Source organism: Dermacentor albipictus, chromosome 2, assembly GCF_038994185.2.
Source record: "Dermacentor albipictus isolate Rhodes 1998 colony chromosome 2, USDA_Dalb.pri_finalv2, whole genome shotgun sequence".
Taxonomy (NCBI): domain Eukaryota; kingdom Metazoa; phylum Arthropoda; class Arachnida; order Ixodida; family Ixodidae; genus Dermacentor; species Dermacentor albipictus.
The window spans coordinates 125564995-125578298 of NC_091822.1; the positions used below are offsets into that span (position 1 = coordinate 125564995).

Here is a 13304-nt window from a genome sequence, read left to right on the forward strand (position 1 = left end):
GGTAGGTACAAAACACGAGGCGATGTGACAAATGGTCTCGCATGTTTCTTCCTGTTCGCCCCACCCTTGTTTTTTGTCGTGTTTACCAGTAACCTGAGTAGGGCAACTTATTCGCACATGTACAAGAGTGGTATCTGTACAATGAAACGTATCTTGCTTGTGTACTGTGCCGAAATTAAAATATATTGAAAGATTATCGCTTTTTTCACACACATTTTCGCGGGCGCACGGAAACGCTCACGCACAAGCACACACATACACCGATATGCGTACGCAAGCTCGCACTTAAAAGAATGTTGACAGAGATTTTTTATGTTTCTTTCATACTCGGACAAGGCAAGAACAGTTGACGACGGGGAAGTGAAACTTGTAGAGTTTTCGGTGTCAGCGGAGTTTTAATTGCTTCGTTTTAAATATTTCAGATCAAACAGCGTATGCTGTAGAAATTTGTTCGTATTCCTGCTGAGCTAAGCTGTGCATGGCTGTTTGTTTTGTAACAGAATTTGCTATAACTCTATATTTTGCTATGCACGAAAAATAAAGCCGCCATTAGCTCAAGGGACCGGGGCTTGTGGTAACCATTGTAACAAAAAAAGCTACGGCTCTCGAGACATATACGTCATAGGTGACCTTTGTCCATGTCAAATCGATATCAGCGATACTACGAAATAGAAAAAAAAAACGTTTCATGCAGCTAATACAAGAAGACGAGGGCTCAAGACATCGGTTGGTTAGATTATGCGTAATATGGAGTTCCATCTGTTTGAGAACACTGGCAGTTAAGACCAATGGTGCGACCAATATTATCAGAACTGCTATAATTTCGTTCATAAGTACAAATTAATGTTTACGAGAATTTTACGAGTAACAAGGTCACTTTTTACGCATTGCTCCAAATTGTGACGACTTTGTGGACGAAGAAAGAGCAGAGTTTACAGTTCTGTATTCTTGATCAAAGGTAGTTGGTGACGATAATCTCATGTAATTGTATTTCTTTTTAGGAGATGTGTAAGTATCATGGATTTCTACATCTCTTTGTAACCTAGGAATAACAACATTACAGTGTGTTGTGCGTCAGCACGTAGCACAAAAAAATTGAATTTAAGTGTACATGTTTACAGTACAACTGATATGTTTTCACAGCAGCACAGCGCTGTTCCAATGAAGATGCGTACGCAGAATTAATGAAAAAAAGGGAAAAGAAAAAAGTTTACGTTGTATAATACCAACTTTATAGGCAAAAAGTTGGTATTATGCAACCGAAACTTCTATACTGGTATTAAAACTTTTTTAGAGAAACATATTAGTGGGACATTCGCACTACCTTGCAATAGCAGGCAGGAGACGAAGTACACGCTGTGCGTTCGAAACTATAGCGATGGTTAAATAAATGGTTGGCGATTACAAAAAAAATTCCCCATTTAATAATAATCTATAGAGTTCTTGCAGTTCAGTATCATTTTCCCTTTGGCTATATAAATTATGCCTGCTCCGTATATGGAGAATAGCGTTAAGAACATCTTACAAAAAGCCGTTTTTGAACAACAGTGAATCTTGCCTACGTCAGTGGAGTGCGTTTCTGCGACAACTGCGTCCGCAGCGAGCACTGTAAAAGCCGTGTTGGCCTTGTGGCTATGGACTCATGCTTCTTAACACGCTGCTTAACCGGCCATGGCAGCCGCATTCTTGTGGGGCCAAAATGCAAAAAAAAACAACTTGAGCGTGCAGGGTGCATTTCGGTGCACGTTAAATAACCCCAACTGGCTCATAAACATCCGGAGTTCCCTCACTACGGCATGCCTCATAATAAAATCGTGGTTTTGCACGTAAATCCACAGAATTTAATTTAGTTTTAACATTTGGCTGCCAGAAGATTTTGATTCGGCATTCCTTTATTAAAAAGGAAATACCAATGTTGGACGAGATGCGCGGGACTATACCTAAAGAAAGTTTTCTGCTGAATATGCCGCAGCTTATTTCATGCTGCTTGCTGTAGCCTTTTTTTTAAGCGAAGGTTTCCTAATGGCCCTGAAGTTTCCTTTTCCGTGCACAGCGAAGGCCACGACTGACCAAAGGCACGTAGCAGTAGATGTATATTGCACGGAGTCATTCAATCGCCGTACGATGTGGTACTCGTTTACCATCCTCGATTCTCGTGTGGGGCACCCGAAGCTATGGCGTGAATATTTAGGCATCAATTTGTTTACGCTGATTTGTGACCTTGACTTCTGTGGTGAGATTATGCAAAATGTATCTACACTAAGAAAGTATAACGTTAGAAGCTCCATGTGCTTGAAAAAGTAAAATTATACGTCCCGGGGCATCCCGTACAAGAATTCACAGGGTGCCTTTTGGACTTAGCGCATTAGTAATCATACGTTATTCTCTATTACATTTCGTGCACGTGTGTCACCTAATTCGTGCGCATGATGTTTTTTTTCACTGTTGCTCGTATTTTTTCAGTGCTGTGGAAAGATATATTAAGGAATTATTTGTTGGGATAGTTGCTCAGTATTCTGTGTGAGGAAAGCTGTCATGAGATTTGTAGTGGCACGCAAAGGTACACTATTCTGTGGCCACCGAATCTGGCAGAAATCGTCTCCAGATTGAAGAAATATTTCGTGCGCCAACATTTGCTCTTCCGCTAGTGCAGTTTATCAAGTCGGGCTTGATATTTTTGCAGCCCGTCACCCCGGTATCGACAAAGTACTGGAGCTCCTTGGTAAGGGCCTTCTGGCTTTCTCAACGTCTCGAACGCTTCAGGCGTCCATAGATTTGCAGGCCTTTCAAATGCACGAACGTTAAACCTGGGAGTACGCCAAAGTAAATCTAGTTATTTTGTGGTGGATTCGTTATGAGGCGGTAAACTACCAAACAAAAAGAAAATGTTTTCAATGTTCGCATGCAATAACCCGAGGAGGATCGAAGTGTGATTTGGCTGCCGCGAAATTACATTAATAAATTTATACGTTCGGTCATATTGACAAGCGTACTCGTGTGTCCTTTCTGCAGGGACCGCGTTTCACGCTCTAACGAGTGCTAAAGGTATCCCCCAGTGCAAGGCGCACCCGTATGCATCGGAACTCTCCAAAATGTTATCGTTGATTATGCCTGATGTCAATGTTGTCGCTGAACATTGTTTAATCAGATTGTATGTGAGACGCGAATGTGCCGTACTTCTGGAAAGTACGTGAGCACCAGCTATTACGCCGAAGCCGATGACGAGCCATGTATAAATGGCCGGCATGTGCGACCTGTAGATCAGCTTTCGACAATCTCCGACTGCGCTTGCCGCAATCGTCGTGGTTTGAGTGGCACTGGCACAAGCTCGCCTATTAAAATCTTGAAGTTTTGAAGTGACGCTTGTGACAGCGTCTGGTTCAATGCAGTCACGACATCGTGAAAATATATTCCGGAAGCGTGTTTCAGTGGTCAAGCAATTGATTAACATCAAACATAATATATCTCAATTGAAGAGCTATGGCTAACATATTGCTGGCGGTATCGTCGAGAACATTCATTGCATATGGGTAGTGAAAACGCCCAACAAAATGTCGCTGATGACCAAGTGTTCTCGTCTGAACCATGACTCGGTGACAAAAGGTGATACGTTTCATTGTTTTCTGCTCACAACGCGACTATATCCGTTAAGTAGGTACCGAGTTTCGGAACATTTATCTATAACAACTATTTCAGTATATTTCTCTAGCTCTGCTTGATTATTCCGACACACACAACACCAACTGGGAGGGCACACAGTTTCACGAAAATAAGGCTCATTTTTGGCGTTGCCTACCAACACCACTAGAAAGAGACGCGACAAACGATGTCTCTTGATCAAATAAATTGCCCAGCAGGCTAAGCAGCTTCGCCGCTGACAACTGCACAAGCAGGAGGACTACATTTACGACTGATTTTACTGGCAATAGGATAATAGCAGGCTTACGACTATCTCTGCCCTTCAAGCTAATTTTGCCATTTGAAACACCGATATATATCGCTCTCCAATCTCTCCTATTTTGCATATGTTGAGAAGGGCCAGTGCAGACAAAATCGCGCTCTTTATAGTTAAGAGTTGACCAGATAGGCTTCTTGCATATGCCAAAAAAATTCTACATATATGGGTACTAAAGGCGCGTTCCTGAGAGAATTTAAACTGCGGACTCGCCGCTGCAGAAAGGAGGAAAGAAAATGATGAACAACGTCCGCAAGACTATTGCCGCTTTATTACGGTCGTCAGATTTTTTTTCTGAAGTGCACTTGCTAGTTTGTCAGGTATCTTCACCTAAATTATCTCCCCAGGCAAGCCAAGGCCGTCTTGAGTATTCTGTTCGCCTTCCTGGTCATACTGCTGGCCGTACTGTGCTACACCCTATTCAATTTCTTGACAGGTGAGTAAAAACTACGTCGATAAGCCTCGATTTTATAAGTAGTATTAGGAAAAGTGCACATGATGTTATGGTACCTTTATTGAGTGGGATAAACGAATTTTTGTATGTGACGCCATTTAGTGGGCGCCGTTAAAATTGACAAATGCTTCAAACTTATGCAGCACTTCTATAGCCTGGTACATTCATACCGAGTAATGAGCGGAAGCTCTTGGCTTTCTACGACACGCCGCTCTTTCTTTGCCGCCTATTCAGCTGCGGTAGTGATGGCTGCCGCTCTATCCATTAACTGATCGATAATAAAGTTACATTAGGTAATTAAACTAACCTACATCAGCACATATATAGCGTTCGGTGCCTTACGTACCTTAAATCCAAGCCTCCCAAGCAAATCAAGGCCATCTTGAGTTTTCTGTTCGTCTTCCTGACCATACTGCTGGCTGCACTGTGCAACGTTATGGTGTGCCTCCCGTACAATACTTATAGTTTAACGTAAGGAAACGGAAACATCAAGAACGCGTTCAGGCACACGGCATCATCTGGTGCCTCATGCCAAACCTATTCAGGCCGAGACAGTCTGTTGTCATTCATCGTGGCACTGTTATGCTGACGAGTCACGTAAGGCCTACGGATGCCAGAATAGCAAGACTGTACCGGAAATCGGGCACGTGATGCGTTCACAACCAGCGCTTCAGGTGAGTTGTGGGGAATTCAAAGTTTACTTCAACATTTAATTGTGATCAGCGACAGCAAGAGCGCATCCATCACAGCAAATCGCTCTGAAGCGGCAGCCGCGGGTGCATGCTTCCATGTTTGGCACCGCTAAATTTGTCAGCGCACGTGAATATCGCGTACGATAAGCTTGCCAAATAATGTTCGTTAGCATAGCGTAAGTAGATTACGGAAACGAATTAGCGTAGGTAGCATGCGCGTCACGACGCAATGCTGTTGCATTACGTACGTAATGCTTCTTACGTTTGCTTGCTTACGTTGCTCTAGAAGTCTATTCTGTCATCAGTGTGCTCTAAAATTTCACTCACCCTGGAGAACAGCGTCACTGCTTTAGACACGCAAAAATAGATACAAATGGGGTGAGCACACCGGCATACGACAATTCACGAGTAGCAAGACAAAGTGGTCACATGAAGATGGCCGCATGGATTGTTCAGTACATTCAATGTGACTTTGCTTCCGATGCGCGAAGCCCCCCTTGATTCGCTGCCGTTGGTCGATATTAGCAAGGACACAGTTTAAATTATTGCTAAATGAAATGTTCAATATGAGCAACTGAAGTGCAGCTTGGTGAAAATGAGGGCCTTTTGTTAGAGGTGAAGTACGAGACATTGTCACCTCTTTGTCGGCAATCAATTAGCGAGATTTAACTTAGTGCCGCTTCAAAGGCTCACAAGGTTCACATGACCACGTTATTTTGTGGTCAGCGGCACTACGTACTATTATTGAACAGCACTTGTGCATTTCAGACATATAGGACCGCATCCGTTCATTCATTGTTCATATTCAGGAGCAGACGCGGTGTCTGGAACTGTGGCTGCCTTGACAACAAAAACATCTCAAGGCACAAGTCAAATGCTGCGAGAATGCGCTTTCAGAATTTGTGTTGATTGCTTCTCGTCTTCGTCCCCGTGTTCATCAAGTTGTTTTGTTCCTGAACGTGTATCCAAATGAAATGAAATGAATTTTTTTTATTTTCATTAAAAAAGATTGAATAGTAAGTTTCGACTAAAAGCTGCACAAGTTGTTTGACTGGGGCCCTGAGACCTTGCACAGCAGTAGCGTACAACTGTTAGCATGACTCTATCCATGTGAACACTAGGAGAGTCTACATAAAAGCACGAAAAATACGTTCTAAATGATTATGCTGGATACCGCTGTTGAATATTATGCTCCGAAAAAGAAGAGAAGACGAAGTGAGAAACGAGCGTGGAGCCGAGCGCGCGCCTGCATTTTTTTAGTTGTTTTTGCAAGCGTCAAATAAAGAAGACGTTCTCTACTTCAGCTCCGCTTCCTGGTTTTCAACATATGGTGCCATGACCAGGATATCAGACCTACAGTTGAAGACCCCTAACGATGAAGCGAGCTACCTGAAGAGGACGACCGACCGACGCGATCAACGCGACGACGCTGCAACAGAATCGAAGAACGATCCGCGTCATCGCGAGGCCTACCATTCCCGACGTGACGACATGGAAAGAATACGACGGAAGCGTGCTACCGTTCGAGCGGCGGTCACCAGGATCATCAACGACATGACAACTCTTATGCAGACGGAACCAACGCCATATGGTGAGCTGACCGACCATCTTAACCTATTGAAGATAAAGGAAACTATGCTTACGGACCTTGATAACCAAGTAGAAGAGCAGGTTACCGATGATAACCTTGAGGACGAGCTTCTCAGCGTCGGACAGTATCAAGAATCTATCGTCCTCGCGAAGTCCCGCGCTGAACGCATTTTATCCGATCAGCAAACAACGACTACGCGCGAATCTCACGATGACTTTCGTCAAGCACGCGCACACGTTAAGCTACCGAAGCTCGATGTGCCGAAGTTTCATGGTGACCCCATTAAATGGCCGGAATTCTGGGATCAATTTGAGTCTACTATTCACCAGAACCGATATATTACCGACGTAGACAAACTGAAATATCTTCGGAGCTACTTGATGGGTAAAGCGGAAGGTGTCATCAGCGGCCTGTCGACAACTAACGAGAGCTATAGCACAGCTATAGAACTTCTCAAAGAAAGATTCGGTCAGAAGTCACTGATTGTTAACGACCACATGCGTCGCCTTCTAAACCTACGTAAAGTTCGTTCTTGCGAAGATTTCGAAGGGCTTCAAAGGTTGCATGAAGAAGTGCAGACTCGCGTTAGATCCCTGCATAACCTTGGCGTCGAAGAAAAAGAATATGGAGTGCTTCTGAAAACTGCTATAATACAAAATCTTCCGCAAGAAATGGTACTCCGTTATAATCAGCACATCTTGTCTTCGACAAATACAGGCGTTACTAGTGACAGGCTAAATGAAATGTCTGTTCTTCTAGACTTCTTGAGCCTTGAAGTAAGAAGCAGGGAACAGACTATAATGATGACTTCTTACAAGAGAGAACAAGCCTCAACAGCAAAACGACAATCTAATGAGCATTTCCAAAGTTCTGCATCTATGCTAACCGTGAAACTGACTCCAGAGAGTTGTATATTATGCGGAGACAAAAATAACTCGGTGGATGTCTGCACAACGGAACTAACATTAGACGAAAAGAAAGAGAAACTACGGAAATTAGGATGCTGTTTCCGCTGCGCTAGACAATTTCACAAAGCTAAGGAATGCCGAAACTGGAAGAGACTAAGCTGTGCGAAATGCAAGGGGCGACATATCACCACAATGTGCGACCCGAAATGGAAGCAGAAGAATACGGAAACACAGACAACTGTTTCCAGTTCGTCAACAGATTCGCCAAAGTGCACAGTTCTTCTGCAGACCGCCCAAGTTTGGGCTCTGGGCACTGGAAGCAAATGCTTTGTAAGAATGTTGATTGATGGTGGCAGTCAACGCAGCTTCATCACGGAAGAATTATCTAGGAAGCTGAAAGCCACTGTGTTAGCCGAAGAGCAGCTCACCATCTCGGGATTTGGAAACGTTTCAGCACCACGAAAATATTATCGAAGAGTACGAGTCACGCTGCATAGCCAGTACGACTCAAACTCACTAGAAGTTGAGGCGATAGAAGTTCCCGAAATATGAAATGACTTGTCAGCATTGACAGATACGAATGTACTTGCAAGGTTGAAAAGCAAGAACCTACGTTTGGCTGATGTCAACGCAGTTCAGGTCTCGCCTGAGCCTGGAATAAGCATCCTTATAGGTGCCGACTATTACTGGAAGCTTGTCAGCGGAAGAATTCATCGACTGGACGACTCCTTGACCGCCATCGAAACTGTAATAGGATGGACGCTTCATGGAGATACCAGAAGTCCACCTAAGTACTACAAGCAGGAAACCGTAAGGAACTTCAACATATGCCTAACGGAAGACAATGTTTCCCAGCAACTGAGGTCTTCCTGGGAAATAGAACATCTGGGACTGACTAACGAAGACAGACTTTCGAAAGATGACGCACACGTCCTGAAGAACTTCGCGGAACCAACTATTAGAAACAATGGTCGCGATAAAGTTGAACTGCCGTGGCGCAGCAATTGTTCCCAGCCTAAAAATAACCGGGATATCACGTTAAAGAGGCTGGAGTCCGTGCAGAGAACACTACATCGAGAACCAGAGTTTCCGAAGGAATATGACACTGCCATTAGGAGTTACTGTAACAAAGACTACGCTGAGAAGGTCCCAATGGACAGTACGAGTGAACATATCACGTACTACATGCCACACCGAGCAGTAGTGCGACGCGACAGAACTACGACTGAAGTACGGGTGGTAACCGACGCCTCTTCTCATGCTCCGGAGTCACCTTCACTTAACGACGTCTTGTGGACAGGACCGAATTTGAACCCCAACATCATCGACTTACGGCTGAAGTTTCGCAGCTTCAAGATTATAATTTCCGCCGATATCGAAAAAGCGTTTCTTCAAATATCGCTAGCTGAACAAGACCGAGACGCGTTTCGTTACATCTGGTTTGAAGAAGGATCTTCCAATATTAACGAACTGAGCATCACAAGAATTCCTTTTGGTGCCTGCAGCAGTCCCTTTGTCTTTGCTGCAACTCTGCGACACCGCTTCCAACTAGTAGAAGACAAATACCCTTCTACTGCCAAACTATTGAAAGATCTTCACAGGCTGGAGGCCACCAATAGTGTGCCGGCTACTCAAGGGCAGTCATGGAATTCTTGGGCCGAACCTACCTGCTTCAGGAGTCCAGAAAACGAAGAAGCTGATACAGAGGCAGAGACAGAGAAAAGAGAAAGCGATGCCATGAAATTAAGAAAAGAGGATATGGGACTTTTCGGATTTTGTCTAGCGTGGGATGATTTCTATTTAGTTGTGTGTGAAATATGTAACCAAGTCACAAAACCACACGCTCTGCGAAATCACTTGGAGCAGCGGCATGGGAGCACCGACACCTTTGGTAGGGGTGACGACACTGCTGACACGTGCGTGCTCCAACCGGCGGGTGGAGGGAAGTCCTCGGGGCACAGCTCCCTGTCATTGTCGTCCTCATCGTCGTCTTCAACGTTATCGTCTTCCGCCCTGCGACACTCGAGCGGGCCTACCGGGCGCCCGTCGTCAACAGCAAAGGCTTCATCTGGGTCCGCACTGTCAGGGAGGCACATCAGTGGGGTGAAAAGACTAAAACGCAGCAACCACACGCTGGCCCCCGTTGTCCAGGTGGAGCGAATGGCACTTCCACGACAGTCTCAAGCCATGGCCACCCGCAACAGCTCGCCAGGCCTTGAAAAGGAATTACCTTCACCCCAGCAGCCACCACCTTTAGCCCCTGGAAGGCTAGGAATGCTGTCTGGGCCGGGGCCAGGGCAGGCCAGTCACATAACACCCGACGCATGCACCATCCGCACGTCAGCAATGGTGGCTGCGACGGCTTCCACTGCGGCACCTACGCCCATCAGGAAGACACATGCCAGCAATGGTTCCACCACGAGTATAGCAAAGTGCTCATGGTGCCGACGGCTTTGCCGATGGCAAATTTCGCTCATGCAAAGTGCGCACTTCTAGTGGCCACACGTTGCGGAGGCCGGCACAGATGCGGTACCACCTAGAATCTGCTGGACAAGCTCCGTCTTGAAAAGGAACAAGCATACGCAAATTGTTCGGCCGGGAGCTGTTGAATATTATGCTCCGAAAAAGAAGAGAAGACGAAGTGAGAAACGAGCGTGGAGCCGAGCGCGCGCCTGCATTTTTTTAGTTGTTTTTGCAAGCGTCAAATAAAGAAGACGTTCTCTACTTCAGCTCCGCTTCCTGGTTTTCAACAACCGCCGAAAATCACAATGGTCGGCCACTGTACCATTCAAATATCTACTACTCTTCACCTAACGCAATTCACATGTAAGCACTCTGGTATTCTACATACAAGGAAAAAAAATTCTAATGAAACACATTGAATAGTGCAAAATATCACCATGATAGTAACATTAACATTCTAGTATCACAGCTAACAAAATGTGAACGAGGCGGCCGTTTCTTCAGGCCATTCGTATCCGTAGGTTTATTTAGAGTGAGTAGAAGGTTATCCTCTAAATATTGGTGTCCGCCGTGAAATAATCGCATCGCCTAGGTGTTGGAATTTCATGTGTTTATTGATACCAACAAACCCTGCTTCCAGCCTTGCTGCTAAGAGTTTTCCTGCGGGTAGGCCTCATATTTCTCTTGAGTCCCTTTCTGTGTTGCAATACCCATTTGCTTTGACTCGACCTTCTTGCTCTTTTGGGGCATTAAAGGGAAGCTGAAAGGCTTTCCAGAAAAAAATGAGTGAACATCTGTACATGATGGTTTTCAACCCTCCGAATTCGAATACCGTATCGAAATTGAGCGAAAGAAAGCGCAAATATATTTTATTTCGACGAAAAGTGCAGCAGCGGGCATGCCAAGCTCGCGCATCTCGTTTCCGCCTGTGATTGGTCGGCCGCCTCGTGACGTCAACTCTAGTAACCGACCACTGCCGCTACACATGAAGCGCGGTGCCAGGTAGTTTGGTGCTGTTTTTCTGAGACGGTACTGGAAAATTTAGAGAATGCGTTTTTCTGAGGAGTTCGGCGTTACTCCCTACATATACGAGCCGATTGCGAAGAGCCGGCCTCTCGAAGAAGCAAACGATGCTGGTGCGAGCAGTGCTTTCGACGCGATCGAAAGCAAAGTCTTGGGATCTCCTTGTGTTGGAAATGCTCTTTGGTGAGTATGTTTTTAGAGCGCAGCTCTTTGGCGTCCGTTCCTGGGTTTCGCGTCGTCGTCGGCCTCGTAACCAGCTCGCCGACGAATCTGCTCCGCCGCCGCGCATGCGCGCTGTCGGCTCTCCGGGCGAGGGAGGATGATGGAAGGGAGGAGGAGAGACTGTGGAGGAGGGCTGGCTACACAAATGGCTCTTTGGCGTCCGTTCCTGGGTTTCGCGTCGTCGTCGGCGTTGTCGTCGGCCTCGTAACCAGCTCCGCCCCCCTTTCATCCCCCTAGCGCTAGCAGCGACCGACTGATACCGCTTTCGTGAGTCCGCTACCGCACTCACGAAAGACGTCGTGCACTTCCTGCAACTCGCATTAACCGTCCATCGATCCACACCGATGTTAGTAGTGGGGGACTTTAATGTTGACATAAAGACAAACAGCAATTTCCTAACACTTATGCGGGAGAACATCCCGTTCCTCTCGCTCGTAACGCGTCCCACGGCTGTGACAACCTCGCGAGGCACTTGTATAGATCTCGTCTTTGAGAATCAAGCATTGGTGTACCAAGTCGAACATATATCAGTCTATTTCTCCGACCACAAAGCTTCCTTCATGACTGTCAAGAACTGTTAGTGGAGTCTTTGTTAAAGGAATACGTGTGAAAAATAAAAAAAAGAATTCTGTGATAGCGCATACATGTGTTGCTCGATTTCTTTGCCTCAATCTATCGAAAAGGTGAAACAGCTTATTTGCTGCGCTCAAATTTCGCATTAGGAAGTAACGTAATCGTCGGTAATTTTTTGCAAAGCAATCTAGTGATCTCGCCGATCTTTCGCCGATCTAGTGAACTCGTTTCCGGTCAAACAACTGTATTGTTGCGTTCCTGCATGCCTCCTCGTGGAACGTAAGCGGGGATGCGATCGTCGGCATTTGTGCGCTGTCCAAAGCTGTCGGCAATCGACAAAGACGGTTTAAACGCGTGAAAAGCTTCCCGGTTCATGTAGTACGTGTAGTGACCTTCATCTGTTGACTACCACGTTGACTACCACTCACGTTGACTACCACTCACGTTGATTACTACTCACGTTGACTACCACGCACGTTGACTACTACTCTACACACACGCAGACACACCAACAAATGAATGCAGGGTCGATCGAGGCAGATTACGATGGCACGCACGCAGAAACAAGTGCGGTCAGGCATGGTCGCGGACGCTGCGAAGGAACGAAACACTAGAGTTGACGTCACAACACCGCGGTTTCCGGTCTCCGCTCACATCGTCAGCGTCAGCAGCAGCGCGCGGCATTCGACGGGGGGCGGAGCTACAGCGCAATGTCAACCGACGATTACGTCGCTCCTAATTGAAAAAAAAACCCAAATTTTACCTACATGGTTTATAAGGTTCCCGCATCCGTATATGAGCGTCTTATTGAATTCGACAGACTCTTCAGCTTCCCTTTAAGTAATGGTATTTTTACTTCTGTGTAATTTCCTCCTTTCTTCTCTTATTCATGTCCAGCGGCGGCTGAGCCAACAGTGCACGGTACAGCGGCAACCGATGCACAGCCAACCACTGATACAGAGGAGACGACCACAGACACAGAATCACCTGCAATTCCTCCACGAATCCCGAGGCCGCCCCCACCACCAACACCAATTCCACCATCACGTACTCCGCCACCGGCTGCGCCTCCAACACCCAAACCAGTCCCGCCACCAAGTACACCACCACCGACTATGCCTCCAGCTTCCCACCCAGTCCCGCCATCAAGTGCTCCGCCACCGACTGCGCCTCCAGTGAGCAGTCCAGCACCGCCTGCAACGTCCGCACGTACGTTCAGTGCCCTCCCTTATCATATCTTATGGCGCACAAAAGCGTTTACCTTTCTACTTATAAACCAAGCAGGTTACATAAAACTTCTCGAGTTCCAGTGCCTGCAGCCGTCAACGAGAGCGAACCAAACCACGGCGGCCATATTGTTAGAGACAAATGAGGCGCATCACCAGGATAGGCGGCCGCGGAATACCCGTGGCATTAGTTTTCG

At 46.2% G+C, this 13304-nt stretch overlaps 1 protein-coding gene across 1 annotated transcript in view; it reads left to right on the forward strand.

Annotated features, from left to right (window-relative positions):
• Positions 1 to 13304, forward strand: part of LOC139055539 (uncharacterized) — a 75440-nt gene that overhangs the window by 6288 nt on the left and 55848 nt on the right. Inside the window, exons 4-6 of the mRNA XM_070533042.1 lie at positions 2684 to 2722; positions 4303 to 4391; positions 12779 to 13090. Of these exons, the coding sequence (XP_070389143.1) occupies positions 12997 to 13090 (94 nt within the window). The 5' untranslated portion in view covers positions 2684 to 2722; positions 4303 to 4391; positions 12779 to 12996. The remainder of the gene's footprint in view (positions 1 to 2683; positions 2723 to 4302; positions 4392 to 12778; positions 13091 to 13304) is intronic.